This window comes from Schistocerca serialis, chromosome 1 (assembly GCF_023864345.2).
Source record: "Schistocerca serialis cubense isolate TAMUIC-IGC-003099 chromosome 1, iqSchSeri2.2, whole genome shotgun sequence".
Taxonomy (NCBI): domain Eukaryota; kingdom Metazoa; phylum Arthropoda; class Insecta; order Orthoptera; family Acrididae; genus Schistocerca; species Schistocerca serialis.
In genome coordinates, this window is record NC_064638.1 from 431572555 (window position 1) to 431593669 (window position 21115).

Below are 21115 nucleotides of genomic sequence, written 5' to 3' on the forward strand. Positions count from 1 at the left end.
TGGCACAACTTGACCAGAAGAAGGGATCGGTTGGTAGGACATGTTCTGAGGCATCAAGGGATCACCAATTTAGTATTGGAGGGCAGCGTGGAGGGTAAAAATCGTAGAGGGAGACCAAGAGATGAATACACTAAGCAGATTCAGAAGGATGTAGGTTGCAGTAGGTACTGGGAGATGAAAAAGCTTGCACAGGATAGAGTAGCATGGAGAGCTGCAGCAAACCAGTCTCAGGACTGAAGACCACAACAACAACAACAACAACATCTCAAAAAACAAAGATGATGTGACTTACCAAACGAAAGCGCTGGCAGGTCGAAAGACACACAAACAAACACAAACATACACACAAAATTCAAGCTTTCGCAACAAACTGTTGCCTCATCAGGAAAGACGAAAGGATGTGGGTTTTAAGGGAGAGGGTAAGGAGTCATTCCAATCCCGGGAGCGGAAAGACTTACCTTAGGGGTAAAAAAGGACGGGTATACACTCGCGCACACACACACACATCCATCCACACATATACAGACACAAGCAGACATATTTAAAGACAAAGAGTTTGGGCAGAGATGTCAGTCGAGGCGGAAGTGCAGAGGCAAAGATGTTGTTGAATGACAGGTGAGGTATGAGTGGCGGCAACTTGAAATTAGCGGAGATTGAGACCTGGTGGGTAACGGGAAGAGAGGATATATTGAAGAGCAAGTTCCCATCTCCAGAGTTCGGATAGGTTGGTGTTGGTGGGAAATATCCAGATAACCCGGACGGTGTAACACTGTGCCAAGATGTGCTGGCCGTGCACCAAGGCATGTTTAGCCACAGGGTGATCCTCATTACCAACAAACACTGTCTGCCTGTGTCCATTCATGCGAATGGACAGTTTGTTGCTGGTCATTCCCACATAGAATGCATCACAGTGTAGGCAGGTCAGTTGGTAAATCACGTGGGTGCTTTCACACGTGGCTCTGCCTTTGGTCGTGTACACCTTCCGGTTACAGGACTGGAGTAGGTGGTGGTGGGAGGGTGCATGGGACAGGTTTTACACCGGAGGCGGTTACAAGGATAGGAGCCAGAGGGTAGGGAAGGTGGTTTGGGGATTTCATAGGGATGAACTAACAGGTTACGAAGGTTAGGTGGACGGCGGAAAGACACTCTTGGAGGAGTGGGGAGGTTTTCATGGAGGATGGATCCCTAAGGTAAGTCTTTCCGCTCCCGGGATTGGAATGACTCCTTACCCTCTCCCTTAAAACCCACATCCTTTCGTCTTTCCCTCTTTCCTGATGAGGCAACAGTTTGTTGCGAAAGCTTGAATTTTGTGTGTATGTTTGTGTGTCTTTCGACCTGCCAGCGCTTTCGTTTGGTAAGTCACATCATCTTTGTTTTTTGATAAATTTTTCCCACGTGGTTTGTTTCCCTCTATTATATATATATATATATATATAAATTAATAGAGGGAAACATTCCACATGGGAACAATATATCTAAAAACAAAGATGATGTGACTTACCAAACGAAAGCGCTGGCACGTCGATAGACACACAAACAAACACACACACACACACACACACACACGTGTATGTTTGTGTTTGTTTGTGTGTCTATCGACGTGCCAGTGCTTTCGTTTGGTAAGTCACATCATCTTTGTTTTTAAAGACAAAGACTTTGTCTTTAAATATGTCTGCTTGTGTCTGTATATGTGTGTGTGTGCGCGAGTGTATACCCGTCCTAAGGTAAGTCTTTCCACTCCCGGGATTGGAATGACTCCTTACCCTCTCCCTTAAAACCCACATCCTTTCGTCTTTCCCTCTCCTTCCCTCTTTCCTGATGAGGCAACAGTTAGTTGCGAAAGCTTGAATTTTGTGTGTATGTTAGTGTTTGTTTGTGTGTCTGTCGACCTGCCAGCACTTTCATTTGGTAAGTCACACACACACACACACACACACACACACACACACACACACACAGATATATATATATATATATATATATATATATATATATATATATATGAGAGAGAGACTGATGACTATGTACACTTCTTATTTTGTCTGTGGGGCAGCTAAAAACTGTGACAGGACCTCAGTTTTCAGGATACTTAAGTCGCACTTTAACAAAGCAGACGGATCCTTTCCATCTGTTATATCCCCTCCAAAACTATTGTATGTTTCAAATTTTTCATGATATCGTAGATAATGTTATTTTTATGGAGTCCCCTAAAATTCCAAATACTGACTCCTTAACCAACTTCATTTATTGTCTGTTGTGTGCCTTTGGATATCAGGAGTTATGACTGACTAGTTACCCTAAAAATCACAATAATTACGAAACACAAGCACTTTCAGATTTCATTATCATTGTTAATTTGTAAACATATATCTGACTACCAACTTCTTGATAAAGTACATGAAAAAGATATTTCAATAACTACAAAATATATACAGCGAATGACGAAAATGTGTAACTCTTGCTTCACTTAGTTTCAGAGTAACATCCTTATTGAAAAGATTGTTACCAAAATAGGATCCCATACTGAGTTCAATTAGCCAGTGTAATTCAATAGAAATCATTTCTGTATCTAAAAGCCTTCATTTTTTAAATTATTGTCAACTCACAAATGGAAGTTGTGGACCACTATGTGAAGAGTTGTGAAATTTGCAAGATCTATATCTGCAAATACAGGCAAATATATTGCAGATAATGTACCATAATTTGTCTTGATTTCGCATCTGAGAGTTTATTAAATAATTCGGAGACTATTGTATATGATTGCTTGAACAGTGAATGTGTAATTAGTGTCATGGACTGTGCCAAACTTCAATATTCTCACTGTGACAGTACGGTCAAACTATGAACTATGTTGTCTCCAATATATACTTATTGTGCACATATTTTTTGTGTTGACATGACTGTTAGACATCAAGGACAGTGATTTAAGAACTTCATTCAGTGACTGCGTCAATTATGTGTGTTCACCCCACATGAACTTTTGTGAACAAATATGTCTCTGTTAGATTTCAATCAAATTATATCACATTACTACTCAACCAAAATCCAGCTATATTCCTTTTTGATAGCAATTTGCTGCTATTAAAGAGTTGCATTAAGAGAAATGGACATTAGTGAATGACTATAATTATGTAAATGAGTGCTACTGTTATAATACACAAGTACGAATACAGGACTATCACATAAGGAAATAAAAAAAGCTACTCACCATAAAGGTGATACGCTGAGTTGCATACAGGCACAACAAAAAAACGCTATCTTTTTGTTGTGTATGTCTCACCATAAAGGTGATACGCTGAGTTGCATACAGGCACAACAAAAAAACACTATCTTTTTGTTGTGTATGTCTGCAACTCAACGTATCATCTTTATGGTGAGTAAAAACTTATCCTTCTCATAATACTGTTGATATTACAACATGGACTTTCCATTATTTAAAATGAAAGCAGGTTTCACATGATTTCAAAGGTTAAAAATCAAATTAAATACTTGGACAAAAAGACAATATTTTTATTAGGCACCGTCTAAAGTACAAATATGCCACAAATTTTATAAACCTATGATTGAATTAACAAAAAGTACAGTTTTATTAGGAATACAAAAGATAATACCTGCTAAACTCAAACGTGAATCTATATTTTAAGACATAATACTTCAAAAATACAAGTATGCGATGTAAATAAAATCATTCTTACCGCGAAGAAATCTTCTCACAGAAATAGATCTGTGAATGAGTGTGGCTTAAGTGTCACTGCAAATAAGCAGCTCACTCTATGGTTCTGAAGTACTATGTACAATCAGGTTAACTTTGTGGAAGGAATGAAACAGTTGTTTATAATATTAATTTTGAAAAAAAAAAATGACCATTTAAGATTAAAACTCATTAAAACCATTTAGAATAAAGGAGAACACAATAAAACATCCACTTTAATTATGGTTTTTGTCTCCTATTTGCAATACAAAAGAGCTTTACTTATAATTTTTCAGCATTTATAATTAATGATTTCTCTTTCCAGACCTTGATTTGGGCTTTGATACAACATAGTTATTAGCTTCACTGTCACTAGAGTTAAAGTCCATTTCTTCATCTGACATGTCATGAACATTTCTGGCTTCACGATTGTTTTTTCTTTTAGATATTGCTATTCTCTTCGGAGAGTCTTCATCTGATGACGGTGATGAAAGAACAACTTTAGCACTTCTTTTTGTGTTACGAACAGGCTTCTTTGGCTTCTGTTCAGAAGTAATACTGAATTCCAATTTAACATTCTGCAGTGAGCCTAAACACTTTTTCAGTCCATCTTTAAAAATTTTGCGGCATAAATCGTAGTTTGGACACTCGTCTGGAGCAAGTTTCACAATGTATGCAAAATATTCCACCAAAGGCTCTGAAATAAATTATAAATAAATTATTAATTGTATGAAAAGGAAATTTCAGACAAAAACATTCTAAAATTATGAGACAGAATTGCTGGCCCATATTTACCTTCAGGATGCAAATATTTAAGCACTGATAGGGATCCACCTGTCCTGGGGTCTGAGTGACCTCACCTCCCCTTTTAAGCCTTCCCCAACCTATCCCTCTCTCCTACCCAAGGAAGGAATTAAGAGTTCCAAAAGCTAGTGTAATGTTGTGTACTTTTACATGTGTCTATTGACATTACTAAATTTGTTGACTCCTGAAGTAATAAGTTGGCCTGTAATTGTGTCAAATACTAATTATCAATTTTTTAGAAACTTGATTCAATTAAATTTAAAATTACATAAATTTTTCATTGTTAATAATAAATGAAACTGAAGTGAATAACAAACAATAATGAAAGAATAATAAAACGTTAAAAATCACTGAGTTTTAGTATTAATTACAAAATGAATCTGAATTATTATGGAAACTACAAAATATGGCCAGCAGGAATGTAACTTCCTCTACTGAGTTGTCCAGGATCAAGGGAATTGCACTTAAGGTATAATCTACACATGTACAGTTACACATGACTAAGTTAAAGCGCCCCATATGTCCATAACTTACAATTCTTTAATAACAACAATAATTTTATTCCTTTGATTCTTGAACATACAGATGAAAATATTCTGCTTAGGAAATTTTTGAATGTGAAAAAATTTCCTGCTGCATTCAAATAAAAATAATGACAACAAGGGTGTATTTTGTGAGAGCAATGTTATAATACCATGTTAATAACATATGAAGATCATTCAAAGGAACAAAGTAACAAACTTTGAATATCCTGGCAACGCTCTTGACTGAGCTGTAGTCATGTAGCAGAATACCGGAAGCTACTATTCTTACCACCTTAGCAAATGCAGGAGAGAAGACAATGGCATGAAATTTAATGCATGTACAGGCAAGTGATTTAAATTTATATGCCTAATTCGTGTATTATTGCAACTGTTTGTTGAATGAATATTTGTTTTCTTTATTTCGTGTTAAGAGCTAGGGTGATGCAATATGCTGATGGTAGAGTCTTCGCTGTTCTTTGCTGTTGTGGCCAGAGATGCTGAACTGCCCATTGTTACAACTTGAAGTGATGGCCAGTTGACAGTGAGAAAATCTTGCTGGCAACTGCTGCGAAACTGTGGTTATATCAGGTGTCAACTGATACTATTGTAATAACAAACAAATAAAAATCTAACAGTAACTGTAACCAAATTGTAATGATCTAGTAGTTAATCTGTGATATTCTGCTATTAATGACGTATTTCTATGTAATTAGAAGGCAATAGTAATTTTATTTACAAGTAGCTCTGTCTGGACAAGCATTGCTGTGGGTCAGTCTGGTTAAATTGAAAACTGCTAAATATGTTTGGGAACTGGACATGTCCTAAATTCCTCTTCCCCCTCTGTCCATCAACCCCCCCCCCCCCATCCATTTTCTACTATCTCCTCTCTTTGTGCATCACTTCCTCCTCCCTTTCTCTTTCTCTGTTAATTTTGTTCCACCGCCTCTCTCAATCTATTCCTATAGTAGTATTCTAATCCTAACCCCATAAGCCACAAATACAACTTTCCTGTTCACTAACAATGTTCAATAACACTATAGCCTACATGCGTCCAAATGTTTATTACGGTAAAGTGTGAAAATTTGAAGCAAATCGGTCAAGTACTTCTCCAGATTTTTAGTAACATTGTTTCCTCTCTTTGTATTGCATATATATTTATATATTGCATATATTGAAAATATATAGCCTGTGTTTGTCTGAAAGTTCACAAGAAAAACAAACAAGGAAAATGCAGGATGGAGTAATGACAATTATCATTGAATGTTCATAAATTTTAAGTAAATCTGTCAGGAACATTTTGAGATTTTTGGTAACAATGGTTTCCCTTCTCTCTCTCTCTCTCTCTCTCTCTCTCTCTCTCTCACACACACACACACACACACACACACACACACACACACACACACACACACACAGAGAGAGAGAGAGAGAGAGAGAGAGAGAGTGCGCCTTATTCCATCCTGGATTTTCCACTGTTTGAACACATACATATTTTTATATATTTCTCCTACAATCATTGCACCACATCTACATTTTTATATTATATTGGGCATCCCAGAATGCACCTGAAAACATGTGCAATTCGAAAGCAACCAAGTGTCAAAATTTCAAAGCAATTGGTGACAAATTTTCAGAGACATGATTTTGTACAAATGAACATTTGCATTTTTATTTACACAGAAGGAAGATACAACAGTCTATACGGTGTTTATATATGCAAGCAGTAGAAGAAATTCTTCAGCCATACAAACATTTTGAGATTACGATCAAAGTCTGAGATAATTAAATTTTTGTATGTTCTTCATCAATTACAGACTCAGACTTTTTATCTACTGAACTGCCATCTCTAGAGAACAAGTTAACAGATTCTCTCTCCAACCCCTCCCCCCTCCCCTTCCCTTCCCAAATCAAGTCTCAAAAAATGGCTCTGAGCACTATGGGACTTAACATCTGAGGTCATCAGTCCTCTACAACTTAGAACTACTTATACCTAACTAACCTAAGGACATCATACACATCCATGCCCGAGGCAGGATTCGAACCTGCGACCGTAGGGGTCATGTGGCTCCAGACTGAAGCGCCTAGAACTGCTCGGCCACACCGGCCAGCCAATCAAGTCTCATTCCAATATTAAGGTTCTGCTATTTCAAGAAAGAAATACTTTAAGTGTTTGGTGTTACTAGTGCTCTGGTTACATGAAATCTGAACACAGTTCTTCAGACCAGCAGCTGGTGACACATGCACACAGGATGTCAGGAGACTGAAAGAGATTGGAGAGTGCACTGAAGAGAGCTGAACCGAGCTGAGAGTGGGTCTGGAAGAGCATCCTGTGGCCACTGATGACTGAGCAAGATGAATCTGATGCTGCTGTTCCAAGGGCTAGCGAGCAGACAATGCTTGCTACAGATGATGACGCTGAAGCCAACGAGACATTGTAACGTGGTCGTGGTGGTAGCTGGGTGCATCCGCTGTCTGGCGATGATGATCTACACTGTTTTCCAGCCAACAGGCAAGAATTAATTTATAACGTGAGTTCATATTGGCAGTGAAACAGTTGTATGGCATTGTGTAAAACTATAATGTGAAGTGTTGTATGTGCCCAACAAGCTATCATGCTGATTTTACATTATATTACAAACATTCTAAACTATAATTATCTATCAAACTGGATGAAAATTTTGAGAAGGTTAAAAAATAAATAAATAAAAATTTAATTCACAGCTAAACAGGCTGCAGATACAAAAATGGAATGGAATCAACAGATTGATGATCTGAGTGCAAGGGTAGGCAATTCTGGGCACAGAACTGATAACACACATTCACAATTAAAAAAGCTCCATTAAACCCCCAATTCTTCAAATGTATGATTACCACTTTAATGTGTAAAATATTTGCCTTTAAGCAGGTAAGCAAGAAAAAGCTTAGGAAACATTTGAAATTATGCTTAAAATTTGTTGGATGTCACTAAGTGCTCCAATTATGAAACACTGGATGAATATAAACTGGGCAATTTGCATTCCATTTCAAGCAAAAGTAGCTTTTCACGCATCTAAATGTTTATGACGTTATATCTCTTTAACTACATGGTGTACAAAGGTCAGTGGTGTATGTAGATACAGTCTGAAAACAGGGTTGCAAGTAGCATTAGTAGTACAGAAGTAATAAATGAAAACATCATGCCTGATGCTGAAGTTAAACTGCAGGAAACAGTGAAAATGTAGCAAGTGATAATCGCTTTTCCTTCCATCATCTTGCTGGGAATGGCATTGAAAAAAAGTTTGATAAAGGTTTGAAATTATGCATAAAATTGGTTGGAAGTCGCTCAGTGATCTTGCTCTCAAATACTGGATGAGTGAAGTTCATGTATTTGCACATCCTAAGTCACACTGTCTCCAGACAAACACACTGTTTCTACCTATAGCACCTGTCTTACTGTGTCACACTTTTAACATAAGACTACGCATCTTAATGAGCAGATTTAACAGCATTTTAAATTTTTAAAATTTGATCAATGATTATGCGGAATATTTCAGATCAAATTTTTGTTGCTCTTTCGCTGCAAATAGTATCGGGTCCCAGGTAGCATTTTAGTAATTAATTACTTGCGAAAAAGGATATATTAATGTTAAGTGAACAGATATATATATTAATGTTAAGTGAACAGATCCCCCCCCATGAACCATGGACCTTGCCGTTGGTGGGGAGGCTTGCGTGCCTCAGCGATACAGATAGCCGTACCGTAGGTGCAACCACAACGGAGGGGTATCTGTTGAGAGGCCAGACAAACGTGTGGTTCCTGAAGAGGGGCAGCAGCCTTTTCAGTAGTTGCAAGGGCAACAGTCTGGATGATTGACTGATCTGGCCTTGTAACAATAACCAAAACAGCCTTGCTGTGCTGGTACTGCGAACGGCTGAAAGCAAGGGGAAACTACAGCCGTAATTTTTCCCGAGGGCATGCAGCTTTACTGTATGATTACATGATGATGGCGTCCTCTTGGGTAAAATATTCCGGAGGTAAAATAGTCCCCCATTCGGATCTCCGGGCGGGGACTACTCAAGAGGATGTCGTTTTCAGGAGAAAGAAAACTGGCGTTCTACGGATCGGAGCGTGGAATGTCAGATCCCTTAATCAGGCAGGTAGGTTAGAAAATTTAAAAAGGGAAATGGATAGGTTGAAGTTAGATACAGTGGGAATTAGTGAAGTTCGGTGGCAGGAGGAACAAGACTTCTGGTCAGGTGACTACAGGGTTATAAACACAAAATCAAATAGGGGTAATGCAGGAGTAGGTTTAATAATGAATAGGAAAATAGGAATGCGGGTAAGCTACTACAAACAGCATAGTGAACGCATTATTGTGGCCAAGATAGATACGAAGCCCACACCTACTACAGTAGTACAAGTTTATATGCCAACTAGCTCTGCAGATGACGAAGAAATTGAAGAAATGTATGATGAAATAAAAGAAATTATTCAGATTGTGAAGGGAGACGAAAATTTAATAGTCATGGGTGACTGGAATTCGAGTGTAGGAAAAGGGAGAGAAGGAAACATAGTAGGTGAATATGGATTGGGGTACAGAAATGAAAGAGGAAGCCGCCTGGTAGAATTTTGCACAGAGCACAACATAATCATAACTAACACTTGGTTTAAGAATCATGAAAGAAGGTTGTATACATGGAAGAACCCTGGAGATACTAAAAGATATCAGATAGATTATACAGTATAATGGTAAGACAGAGATTTAGGAACCAGGTTTTAAATTGTAAGACATTTTCAGGGGCAGATGTGGACTCTGACCACAATCTATTGGTTATGACCTGTAGATTAAAACTGAAGAAACTGCAAAAAGGTGGGAATTTAAGGAGATGGGACCTGGATAAACTAAAAGAACCAGAGGTTGTACAGAGATTCAGGGAGAGCATAAGGGAGCAATTGACAGGAATGGGGGAAATAAATACAGTAGAAGAAGAATGGGTAGCTTTGAGGGATGAAGTAGTGAAGGCAGCAGAGAATCAAGTAGGTAAAAAGACGAGGGCTAGTAGAAATCCTTGGGTAACAGAAGAAATATTGCATTTAATTGATGAAAGGAGAAAATATAAAAATGCAGTAAGTGAAACAGGCAAAAAGGAATACAAACGTCTCAAAAATGAGATCGACAGGAAGTGCAAAATGGCTAAGCAGGGATGGCTAGAGGACATATGTAAGGATGTAGAGGCCTATCTCACTAGGGGTAAGATAGATACCGCCTACAGGAAAATTAAAGAGACCTTTGGAGATAAGAGAACGACTTGTATGAATATCAAGAGCTCAGATGGAAACCCAGTTCTAAGCAAAGAAGGGAAAGCAGAAAGGTGGAAGGAGTATATAGAGGGTCTATACAAGGGCGATGTACTTGAGGACAATATTATGGAAATGGAAGAGGATGTAGATGAAGATGAAATGGGAGATACGATACTGCGTGAAGAGTTTGACAGAGCACTGAAAGACCTGAGTCGAAACAAGGTCCCCGGAGTAGACAATATTCCATTGGAACTACTGATGGCCGTGGGAGAGCCAGTCCTGACAAAACTCTACCATCTGGTGAGCAAGATGTATGAAACAGGCGAAATACCCTCAGACTTCAAGAAGAATATAATAATTCCAATCCCAAAGAAAGCAGGTGTTGTCAGATGTGAAAATTACCGAACTATCAGCTTAATAAATCACAGCTGCAAAATATTAACACGAATTCTTTACAGACGAATGGAAAAACTAGTAGAAGCCAACCTCGGGGAAGATCAGTTTGGATTCCGTAGAAACACTGGAACACGTGAGGCAATACTGACCTTACGACTTATCTTAGAAGAAAGATTAAGGAAAGGCAAACCTACGTTTCTAGCATTTGTAGACTTAGAGAAAGCTTTTGACAATGTTGACTGGAATACTCTCTTTCAAATTCTAAAGGTGGCAGGGGTAAAATACAGGGAGCGAAAGGCTATTTACAATTTGTACAGAAACCAGATGGCAGTTATAAGAGTCGAGGGACATGAAAGGGAAGCAGTGGTTGGGAAGGGAGTAAGACAGGGTTGTAGCCTCTCCCCGATGTTGTTCAATCTGTATATTGAGCAAGCAGTAAAGGAAACAAAAGAAAAATTCGGAGTAGGTATTAAAATTCATGGAGAAGAAATAAAAACTTTGAGGTTCGCCGATGACATTGTAATTCTGTCAGAGACAGCAAAGGACTTGGAAGAGCAGTTGAATGGAATGGACAGTGTCTTGAAAGGAGGATATAAGATGAACATCAACAAAAGCAAAACAAGGATAATGGAATGTAGTCTAATTAAGTCGGGTGATGCTGAGGGAATTAGATTAGGAAATGAGGCACTTAAAGTAGTAAAGGAGTTTTGCTATTTGGGGAGCAAAATAACTTATGATGGTCGAAGTAGAGAGGATATAAAATGTAGGCTGGCAATTGCAAGGAAAGCGTTTCTGAAGAAGAGAAATTTGTTAACATCCAGTATTGATTTAAGTGTCAGGAAGTCATTTCTGAAAGTATTCGTATGGAGTGTAGCCATGTATGGAAGTGAAACATGGACGATAAATAGTTTGGACAAGAAGAGAATAGAAGCTTTCGAAATGTGGTGCTACAGAAGAATGCTGAAGATTAGATGGGTAGATCACATAACTAATGAGGAAGTATTGAATAGGATTGGGGAGAATCAAGGGATCACCAATTTAGTATTGGAGGGCAGCGTGGAGGGTAAAAATCGTAGAGGGAGACCAAGAGATGAATACACTAAGCAGATTCAGAAGGATGTAGGTTGCAGTAGGTACTGGGAGATGAAAAAGCTTGCACAGGATAGAGTAGCATGGAGAGCTGCATCAAACCAGTCTCAGGACTGAAGACCACAACAACAACAACAAGTGAACAGATAGGGAATTTAAAAATACAAATGGAAGATGAAATCAACAAAAACAATGTTATATTAAGAAAAGAGATTTTTTACAAAATTAATTTAGTTCTTAAAGAGTTTCTGGTGTACATCAATGAAGTATCGTCAGGTGTCAGAGGGCAACTGGAAAAACAAAATATGGAATTTATAACCATATTTAGTCTTACTGTCAGAGGGGTGGGGGGGGGGGGGTGGGGGAGGAGGAGTCAGAAAATTTAAAATTCAAGAAGGTACAAAAATACCGTAATGTGCTGTGTGTCTCTCAGACCAGTGCAAGCAAAGAGTGCTCATATTGTGAGGAAGACCACTGATTAGAAAAAGATGCACTGTTTGGATGTTTAGAGCTGCAGAGGGCTATTTGCAAGAGGTATGCAAATGGGTCTCCGAGTTTTTATACAGAAGTGTCTGCCTGTTATGGATAGAAGTAGTCAAAATTGAAACTGCACTACATTTTCCACATGGTATTGGAGAACCACTGGAACACACAACAAAACAAGTGTCCGACACTAGTGAAAATAAGCGACATTCATGAAGTGAATGGGGGAAGAGTTTAGCTTAGCAATCAGTAATTATATGGCAAGTCATTTCCCAAACAGAAGGGGAATTACATTATCATATACCTGATAACCCTCACATGGGAAGATAAAGGAAGAACCAGTTTATGGAAGGGCATTTAGAGGCAGATGAAGTGTCCTTCATACTTACCAGATCCTGGCCCTTATACTAAAAAGATGGGGAGGATTTAGAAAATATTTTGAGTGGCACCTGAATCAAATAAGGTTTGTAGTGAACCTATTTGCAAAAATCATAATACCACAGTACTTATTAGCAGAATGCTCGTGTATGTTTTAGAGAGAGAGAGAGAGAGAGAGAGAGAGAGAGAGAGACTGGAACAGAATGGTCAAGGGCTAGTGCTGTACTTAGCTACCTGGAATAATTAGACATCTTGTATAAAACTAAAGAAAATAGCAGATTTAGAAACAACTGAGAAGAGTATGGTAAGGGCAGTAACAGAGAGCAGAGGAGGAATAACGACAAGAGTAGCCAATATAGCCAGGTTACAAGACAAAATCCTGGTGCCTGGGCAAAAGAAGGTAACAGGAACGGTTCGAAAATGTGTAAAAAAACAGAGGAATCGATTCGTATTTGAAAATCCACAGGGAAGTGATTATTGAAAATTCAGAAGACTAATGACATCCCAAGATTAGCACCATGCTCTGTGACAGAATACAGTGAATAACAGTCAGCCTAAAGTTATAAACTTTATAGGATACAATGAAAGGAGCAGCTAACAAAAAAAGCTGCTAATGGAAATATTTAAGATACATGGGTGAACATCATTCTATATTCTGGAAGTGATGTTAGTATTGTTGCCAAAGAACTTACCAACTGTGGGAGTCAAAGTTGTAGGTACCACAGGGGCAGATTAAGTTATGGAAGATGTCACTAACCTTTGATATAAATAAGAAAGTAGTTGCCACTTCTTTTCTGGTGGAGCCGAATTTAAACATTTCACTATTATCATTGACTGGCTATGAAAATACAATGCCTTGCTAGATTTCAACAACCTCTCTGTGAGCCTACAAAGCTATGATCAAGACTTGATTATTTTCTTTGTTAGTTCATAAGAAGAACAGGTTATACTGGATACCAAAGTTCAGGTGGCTGTTTCAGTGTACTTACTTTTGGAAACACAGACTAGATATCATAGAAGTGACAAATTATTCTGTCAATAGCAAACAGCAGGAAATAATCAAACATAACAAGAATAGTTCACTAAATAAGGATGGAAGGAATGAATTAAAAGAACTGTTCAAATTTGGCACCATATTCTCTGATGAACCCGAAGTTATCAGGGGATAAAATGTAAATTAAAATCAAGAACCCAGAATGGGTCCTTTACCAATAGCTTTAAAAGAAGCAGCTGAGAGATAAAGTACAAAAATGGTAGATCCAGGAATTATTGAAAGATTAAAAAGTGCTTTTAATAATCCACTATTAGCTGTAAGGAAACCAGGAGAGGGTGTATGACTGGATCTTGCTGCTAGAACACTAAATTAAATTATCAAAATGGAAAGAGATTGCCTTGTCCTTACGGAAGAAATTTTAATTAAACTTAAAAGGGCAAAATCTATTAGTACCATGGATTTTACAGTGAGCTATTGGCCAGAGACTTTGCATCCAGAGTCAAGAAAGTATTTTTCCTTTCTGAAAGTAGATCCTACCAATCCACGGTGCTAGCTACCCTCTGGTTTAAATACAAGGGTTGAATGAAAAGTGATGCCTCCACCTTTGTTAACTGGGTTTGGATGGGAATATTTTAATAAATTAAACACAGAAATAATTCTTAGAATGTGATCTTTAATTACCAATATTCACTTTTCCACATAATCGCCAGCCAACTGGATACATTTCTGCCAACGACGAACAAGTTTTCTGAAGCCGTCACAGAAGAAGTCGACACACTGTTTCTGCAACCACAGTCTCTCAATTATCTCAACATCTTCATCAGAAACATAATGATGTCCCCGCAAATCATCTTTCATTATTAGCAACAGGTGGAAGTCAGACCGTGCTAAATCTGGAATGTATGGAGGGTGCAAGACAGTGGTGAGTATCCATCGTGCACAGATCTTCCGATAGCCAAGAAAAGCAATAATGTGATCCACATGTTCTTTTGAAATGCTGATTGTGCTTGCTAAATCAACCTGAGAACATTTTGCTTGTGAAACTTGGTGGTTGCTGTCACAGGACACCCAACCCTTTGTCTGTTACGCAGGTCACGTTCCCCCAACATCTTTAAACTTACTTGCCCAACAATGCACAGTACTCACATCAACACAATCACTATAAACTGCTTTCATTCTCTGATGAATCTCTCTTTGGGTGACACCCTCTGCTGTCAGGAATTCAATGACTGCACTTTGCTTAAATCGCATTGACCAACCGTCTGTGCAGGGCTTTATACTTTACACTGTAACAACACAACTGTTCAATGGTAAGGCTTCCTGCCAACAGGAGCTATAGAGAAGAGACTGTGGAACAAGCCAGTACCTGCCGCATACCAGTGCTGCCAAGAGTTGAAGAGTTACGAAGGTGGAGGCATTACTTTTCAGTCAACCCCTGTATTTCACTTGCTGTTTTCATTAAAGCGTTAGACTTAGCTCTAGTGGGACAGCTATTACAAAAATTGATTCTTTATGTTAACAATATTTTAATAATAAATCAGACCTAGAATGAACATTTAGTAGTATTAAAGGCAGTAATCATTAAAATGAAAGTAACCACAATTAAGTTGTCCAAATCCTTTTTTGGAAGGTGTGAAGTGAAATTTCTATGTAATATTACAGACAGTAGAGGGACTTAACCTGACGCATTTCATGTGTAGGTGATTTCTCAGTGTCAAGAAACAGGGAATGAAGTCATTTTTGGGAAAGGTAGGATTTTTTTAGGAATTTTTATCGAGAACCAACTCGAGTGGTCCTATATTGCTACACTTAGTCAAACAACTTAATTGGGGAAAGAAGGAGGAGGAAACATTTTAACAGCATAAAGAGAGACCTAATAAATGCTCCAATTTTTTTCCACCCTAGTCTTGAGCAAGTGTTCAAGATGCAAGATATGTTATGGATTATGGGAAAGGTTGTGAAATTTTCTGGCAAGATATGTTTTGGATTATAGGAAAGGTTGTGAAATTTTCCAGGGGGAATTAAGTAATAAGGAAGGTTTAAACCATTTAACTGTTTTTGCAAGCCACATTTAAAATAAACGTGAGAGAAACTACTACACAATGGAAACGGAAGACCATGGAGTGGTGCAGGGATTTAAAAGATTTCGGTGGAGGAAAACAACAATTTATATGGACCATCAAGCATTAATGTTTCTGATGAGCTGTTGCTTGTTGCATCAAGATGGGTGCAAGGGATACACTACCTTCAAGAATTTGGATTTGAAATGTATTACAAAAAAGGTTCATACAGTATTAATCCTGATGCCTTGTCTCGGCTTCTAATAGGCATGAGTTATACGAAAACTGCCGAACGAGTGGGTGCAGAATATCATATTTACTTTTTAAATACTGGAGTTCATTGTCTAAAAGTAAGAGAGCTTGCTGCTGCCATAAAATCCAAACAGATCAATGATTCACAGTTAAGAAAACTAATTCAGACAGTAAGGAAAGTGTTAGACATGAAAAATCCACCTAAACAATAGATCATGTATAAAGATATGCTTTATTGGAAAATTTCCTACCTAGAAAGCCCTTAAAAAATTCTAAGACTTTATTCAGTAGTCAAAGAATTAATTATGTATATAGATTATGGCCTAAACATCTGAAATTGTATACATTAAAGAGGACCACTGTGCAGGGAGTAGTTTGACATTTAACTTGCAACTACCTTGTGCTTTCGCAAGTGCCTAAAGGATTACTATTTGATAAAGGCATGCATTTTTAAATAACCAGCTGAAAATGATATTACATCAATACGACATTAAACACATACCAATATCTGAATATATTTAACTTCTGAATCCTGTGGAGTGCGTGACGAAAAAATTACGCTGTCTCTGTAGAAAATACTGTTCCGCAAAACATTCCAGGTGTGCCATCTTAATGCACCGATTAAAGAAAATTTTGAATGAGGTGCCTCAGTCTAGCACAGGGTTGACTTCCTTAGAGGCAGTAGGCGAAAAGGTAATGGGTCAGCCATTACTGTCATTAATAGCATGGCCACCTAATGAAGGTGATCCCACAAAGTGACTTCGCGCATGACTGTTTGGTCCAAAATGCTGAACAGAGACTGTCTAAAACACAACCAGTATGCTAGGGAAACCCATATTTCAGGTAAGAGATTTAGTAATGGCCAAAACTTACCCCAAAAGTGCAAATCATAATAAAAAATCAAAGAAATTTTTTATCTATATGACGGTACACTAAAAGTCCATAAGATCCCATACCCCAAAGCCTTACTGCTGAAAGAAAATCTCTGGAGTTATAAAAGGTTGGTACACCAAGGACCAAGTGAAACTATTTTTTCAAATGAACTGCAAACATCATCAAAGTGATACAAGAACTACGGTTTTTTAATCATTTTGTAAGACCTATACTGGCTAGAAGGATAGTATTTTTTATATTTTTGTACACCTTTTACTAATAGAGGTAATTCATTGTTGACTAACAGGTCAACAAAGCTAATTAATTATTAGAGTGACAAGTTATGTGAGCAAGGAGTTGTAATGAGATGATGACCTAGTTCGTAGAGTAAAAGAAGAATAATATACTGGTAAGGTGTACTTGCTCTTAGGTGCACTTGGAGTTGACAATTCATAACTGTCCATGAAGAGCTGGATGTGGAGAGAGTGTAATAATAATTGTCAATAATACTGTGCACGATTTTTCATTTGAAACGAAGGTAACTGGTGAGAGGCTTTGTTTTGCACAGTGTTATGTTATCATCAAGTTATAGCCACTTCTTTGTGGAAGAGAGAAAATACTTTTTAGGAATAAGTTTTATAAGCAGTAAACAAGGTAATTAAAAGGATTTTACTTTCTCGAGGAAGGTTTATGAAATGAGGCACCCACAATTTGGGTAGTATCTCTCATTGAAAGGAAAATGATTAATGATGGTGTGGGAGGTGAAACACTGAAATATTGGCAGCCTTCGGACCAAGAGTCAGTTTCAAGTTGAGACTTACATCAATGCATATTCGGTTGATGGCGGACCAAGGGCATCTTGGCAGAAATGATCATGTGGAGGTAGTGTTAGTTGTCACTACAGTGGATGCTAAAGCAAGTTCTTTGCCAGCATTATTCAGGTAATTTTGTACCAAGAGCTGCTAGGGCAGGGTACTCCAAACCTCCTGGTGTAACAAAAGCTTCACAAAATTGAGTATACCATGTAGCATCACAAAAATCTTAGAGACCACACAACTTCAGAGAGGAAAGTTTTTATATGTACCTGCTGTTCTCCGGCCACATACATAATTAGGTAATACTATCAAATGATGGCATCAGAGTATCGTTATGCTCATGAGCTACTATAATAAGGTTATTTAGAACTGCATATGTCACAATTAGGCTTGGAGCTAGAGAGAGACTGTCTTATGTCTATTTGCAATATTGTTGCAATAAATGTTTGGGTGAGCCACATAGCATCCCATTTATTTCATGAATGGTGCCATATATCAAAATGAGATTTTCCTGAATTAATAATATGCTGATGGGCACGTGATATTTTGTACGGATAACGCTCTAAACTCCGGTATCAATCAAGATACTGAAAAAAAGTTTGTTTCTTCTAATGGGATCATATACTTTTCACAACTGCATTCAAACTCTTGGAAAGACAACTGCAGTGATACAGCACTTGTTAATACTGACATTGAAATCTTCCGCAAAAGAATGTGAGAAATATTGTACAAGTGAAAGCCATGTCGGTCAGAATTGGCTAATACATTGGAAATACGCTACACCAGGCTATGATGTCATATCAAGCATTTTGACTGTAAACTTGTCTGCATTGCAGAACTAGCAGGGACTGTGTTATCTATTGGCTGATCATTTCTGTCTAAAGTTTCCTTGCATGCAGACACATACACCAATAAGAAGTTAGACATGTTATTTTTACATGGCAAATGTCAAAGAAATGCGGTTGATGTGATACAGCAGTATAGGGATGTCTATCCTGACCGTTGCTATCCATTGTGCCGGGCACATGGACGAATTATTAGGTCTACTATTGCGAACAGGCAGCTTCGACGCCAAACACAGGACGAGGAGGAAAACTAACTGACTGAACACATGAAAAGCTGCTCTGGCTATGATGCTTATCACTCTGTGTGGTGGCACGAGACATATTGGCAACAAATGAAGGATCAGCCAGATGTGAGTCATTTGCATCTTGTAGCAACCTAAATTCCACCCTTATCATCTGTCACTACATGAGGCACTCAGAGGACATGACTTCAAAAATCGCATAGAATTTTGTCAGTTTGTTCTCCAGTGCCAGCAAGAGACATGTTTTTCCAATGTGTGCTCTTTACTGATGAAGCAACATTTACAAACTGTGGTGATGTAAATTTGTGTAACATGCACTACTGTACAGCTGAAAATCCAGGCTAGCTTCATCAAGTATAATACCAACAATTGGATCATACTTCTTCCCAGGTTTGTTAAATAGCAATATGAATGCACCCTCCCTTATGAACATTCTACTGTTCTCCGAGAAGAGACACCAAACGACAAGTGACAGTGTTTGTGGATTCAACACGACAGCTGGCCATCTCACTTGTCATGGGCCATGCAAATACTGAATGTAAAGTTTCCGATGGTCAAAGAGGACGGAATGCTGCAGTACAATGGCTGGCCAGGACCCCTAATTTGATTCCTCTCTATTTTTTTCTATGGGGAGCACTGAAAGTGCAGTCTATCATGTAGCCCCAACCATGCCAGACAATTTGTGCTGTCAAGTCAGCACAGCATAATCTTGAGTACTTTCATCTGTTCATCTATCTCACAAATGGTGACTGGAAATATGCCTTGTGGTCAATGGTAAACAATTTGATCACAAGCTTAAGTAAAGTGTACAACTACATTTCGTAAAGAAAATAATTTATTCTGTGGGTGACACAATGTCAGTCATTCTGAATAAAATGTTTACTATATTTAAAATGTATTACATCTTATTATGTAGAATTTCGAGTAGTATCTGTAGTTACATACATCTAACAACAGGTGTTTTATCTTCAAGAAGCATTCAGGTGTCACTAGGCAAAGATAGGTCAGGTATGATTATAGTGATTGTGATTATTATTATTATTATTATTATTATTATTATTATATCCCATGATAGAGCTGTTTATCATGATGTTGTATGAATGACTGAATTTCCTGTTTCAGCTCTCACAAATAGCCAGCAATGAGAGAGTTTAAACAGAAAAGTGCCTAAAGACACTGTAGTAGTTTCCACAAAAACTTCGAAATTTACACATATTTAAAATAGCTTTCCTGAGCTAGCACATGCCAGAGTTTACAACAACAAAAACAATCAATTTTTGACAATATAATGCAATTGGATAGATAAAAAATCTACTCACCAAGTGTCAGCAGAAAACACACACATGGAATAAGTTTATAATTAAACAAGCTTTTGGAGCCAGTGGCTCCTTCTTCAGGCAGAAGGGTTGAAGGGGATGGAAGACAGATGAAGGGAAAGGACTGGAGAGGTCTACAAAAAGGGGCAGATTTCGGAAAAGTGATCTGGAACCATGGGTCAGGGGAGATTTGACGGTTGGGATGAGAAGGAAAGACTGAAAATGGGGTGAAGAAAGGAGTAGTTACTGTGAAGAAATTCTGAGATGAAAGAAATTAATGTAAATTAAGGAAAGCTGAGAGGCAAGAAACAAAGACATGTTGTAGCGCTAGTTCCCACCTGCAGAGATCTGACAAACTAGTGTCTGGGGGAAGAATCCAGATGGCACATGTGGTGAGACAGGCACTGAGGTCACGATTGTCATGTTGTAGAGCAGGCTTTGCAACACAATATTGTGTGTTGCCAGTATACACCCTGTGCCTATGCCCATTCATCGTAACCCATAATTTGGTGGTAGTCATGCCGATGTAAAAGGCCGAATCGTGCTTACATAATAGCTGGTATATGATGTGTTGTTTCACATGTGGCTCTCCCTTTGATAGTAAACTGTACCACATTACTTGATATTGATCTCGTCCTCACTAAAGGCCGGTTACACACTTCTGTCAACATTAGACCTACTAACAAACAACAGTACTTACATTTCGAGAGTTGCCATCCTTTCCATGTCAAATGTTTCCTCCCATACAGCCTTGGCATTTGAAGCAAATGTATTTGTTTGGATGCAGACACTTTACAGCAATATACCACCATTCACACCTCAGCCTTCACTGGACATAATTACCCCACTTGCCTAGATCAAAAGCAGATTTCCCGGGCCATCACATCCAATTTTGGTACTGCTGATCCCTCCAAAAAAACAATTTTGGAGTACACCACTGGTCACTGAGTATTATCCTGGTCTGGAATATATTAATCAGCTACTCCGACAAGGCTATGACTTTCTAAAATCATGCCCTGAAATGAGATCCATTCTCGCTGAGATTTTGCCCACCACACCTAGAATAGCTTTT

At 38.2% G+C, this 21115-nt stretch overlaps 1 protein-coding gene across 1 annotated transcript in view; it reads right to left on the minus strand.

Moving 5' to 3' along the window:
• Positions 1–3486: 3486 nt before the first annotated feature.
• Positions 3487–21115, minus strand: part of LOC126472464 (serine/threonine-protein kinase VRK1) — a 248678-nt gene continuing 231049 nt past the window's right edge. Inside the window, exon 8 of the mRNA XM_050099936.1 lies at positions 3487–4388. Coding sequence (XP_049955893.1) covers positions 3997–4388 — 392 coding nt within the window. The 3' untranslated portion in view covers positions 3487–3996. The remainder of the gene's footprint in view (positions 4389–21115) is intronic.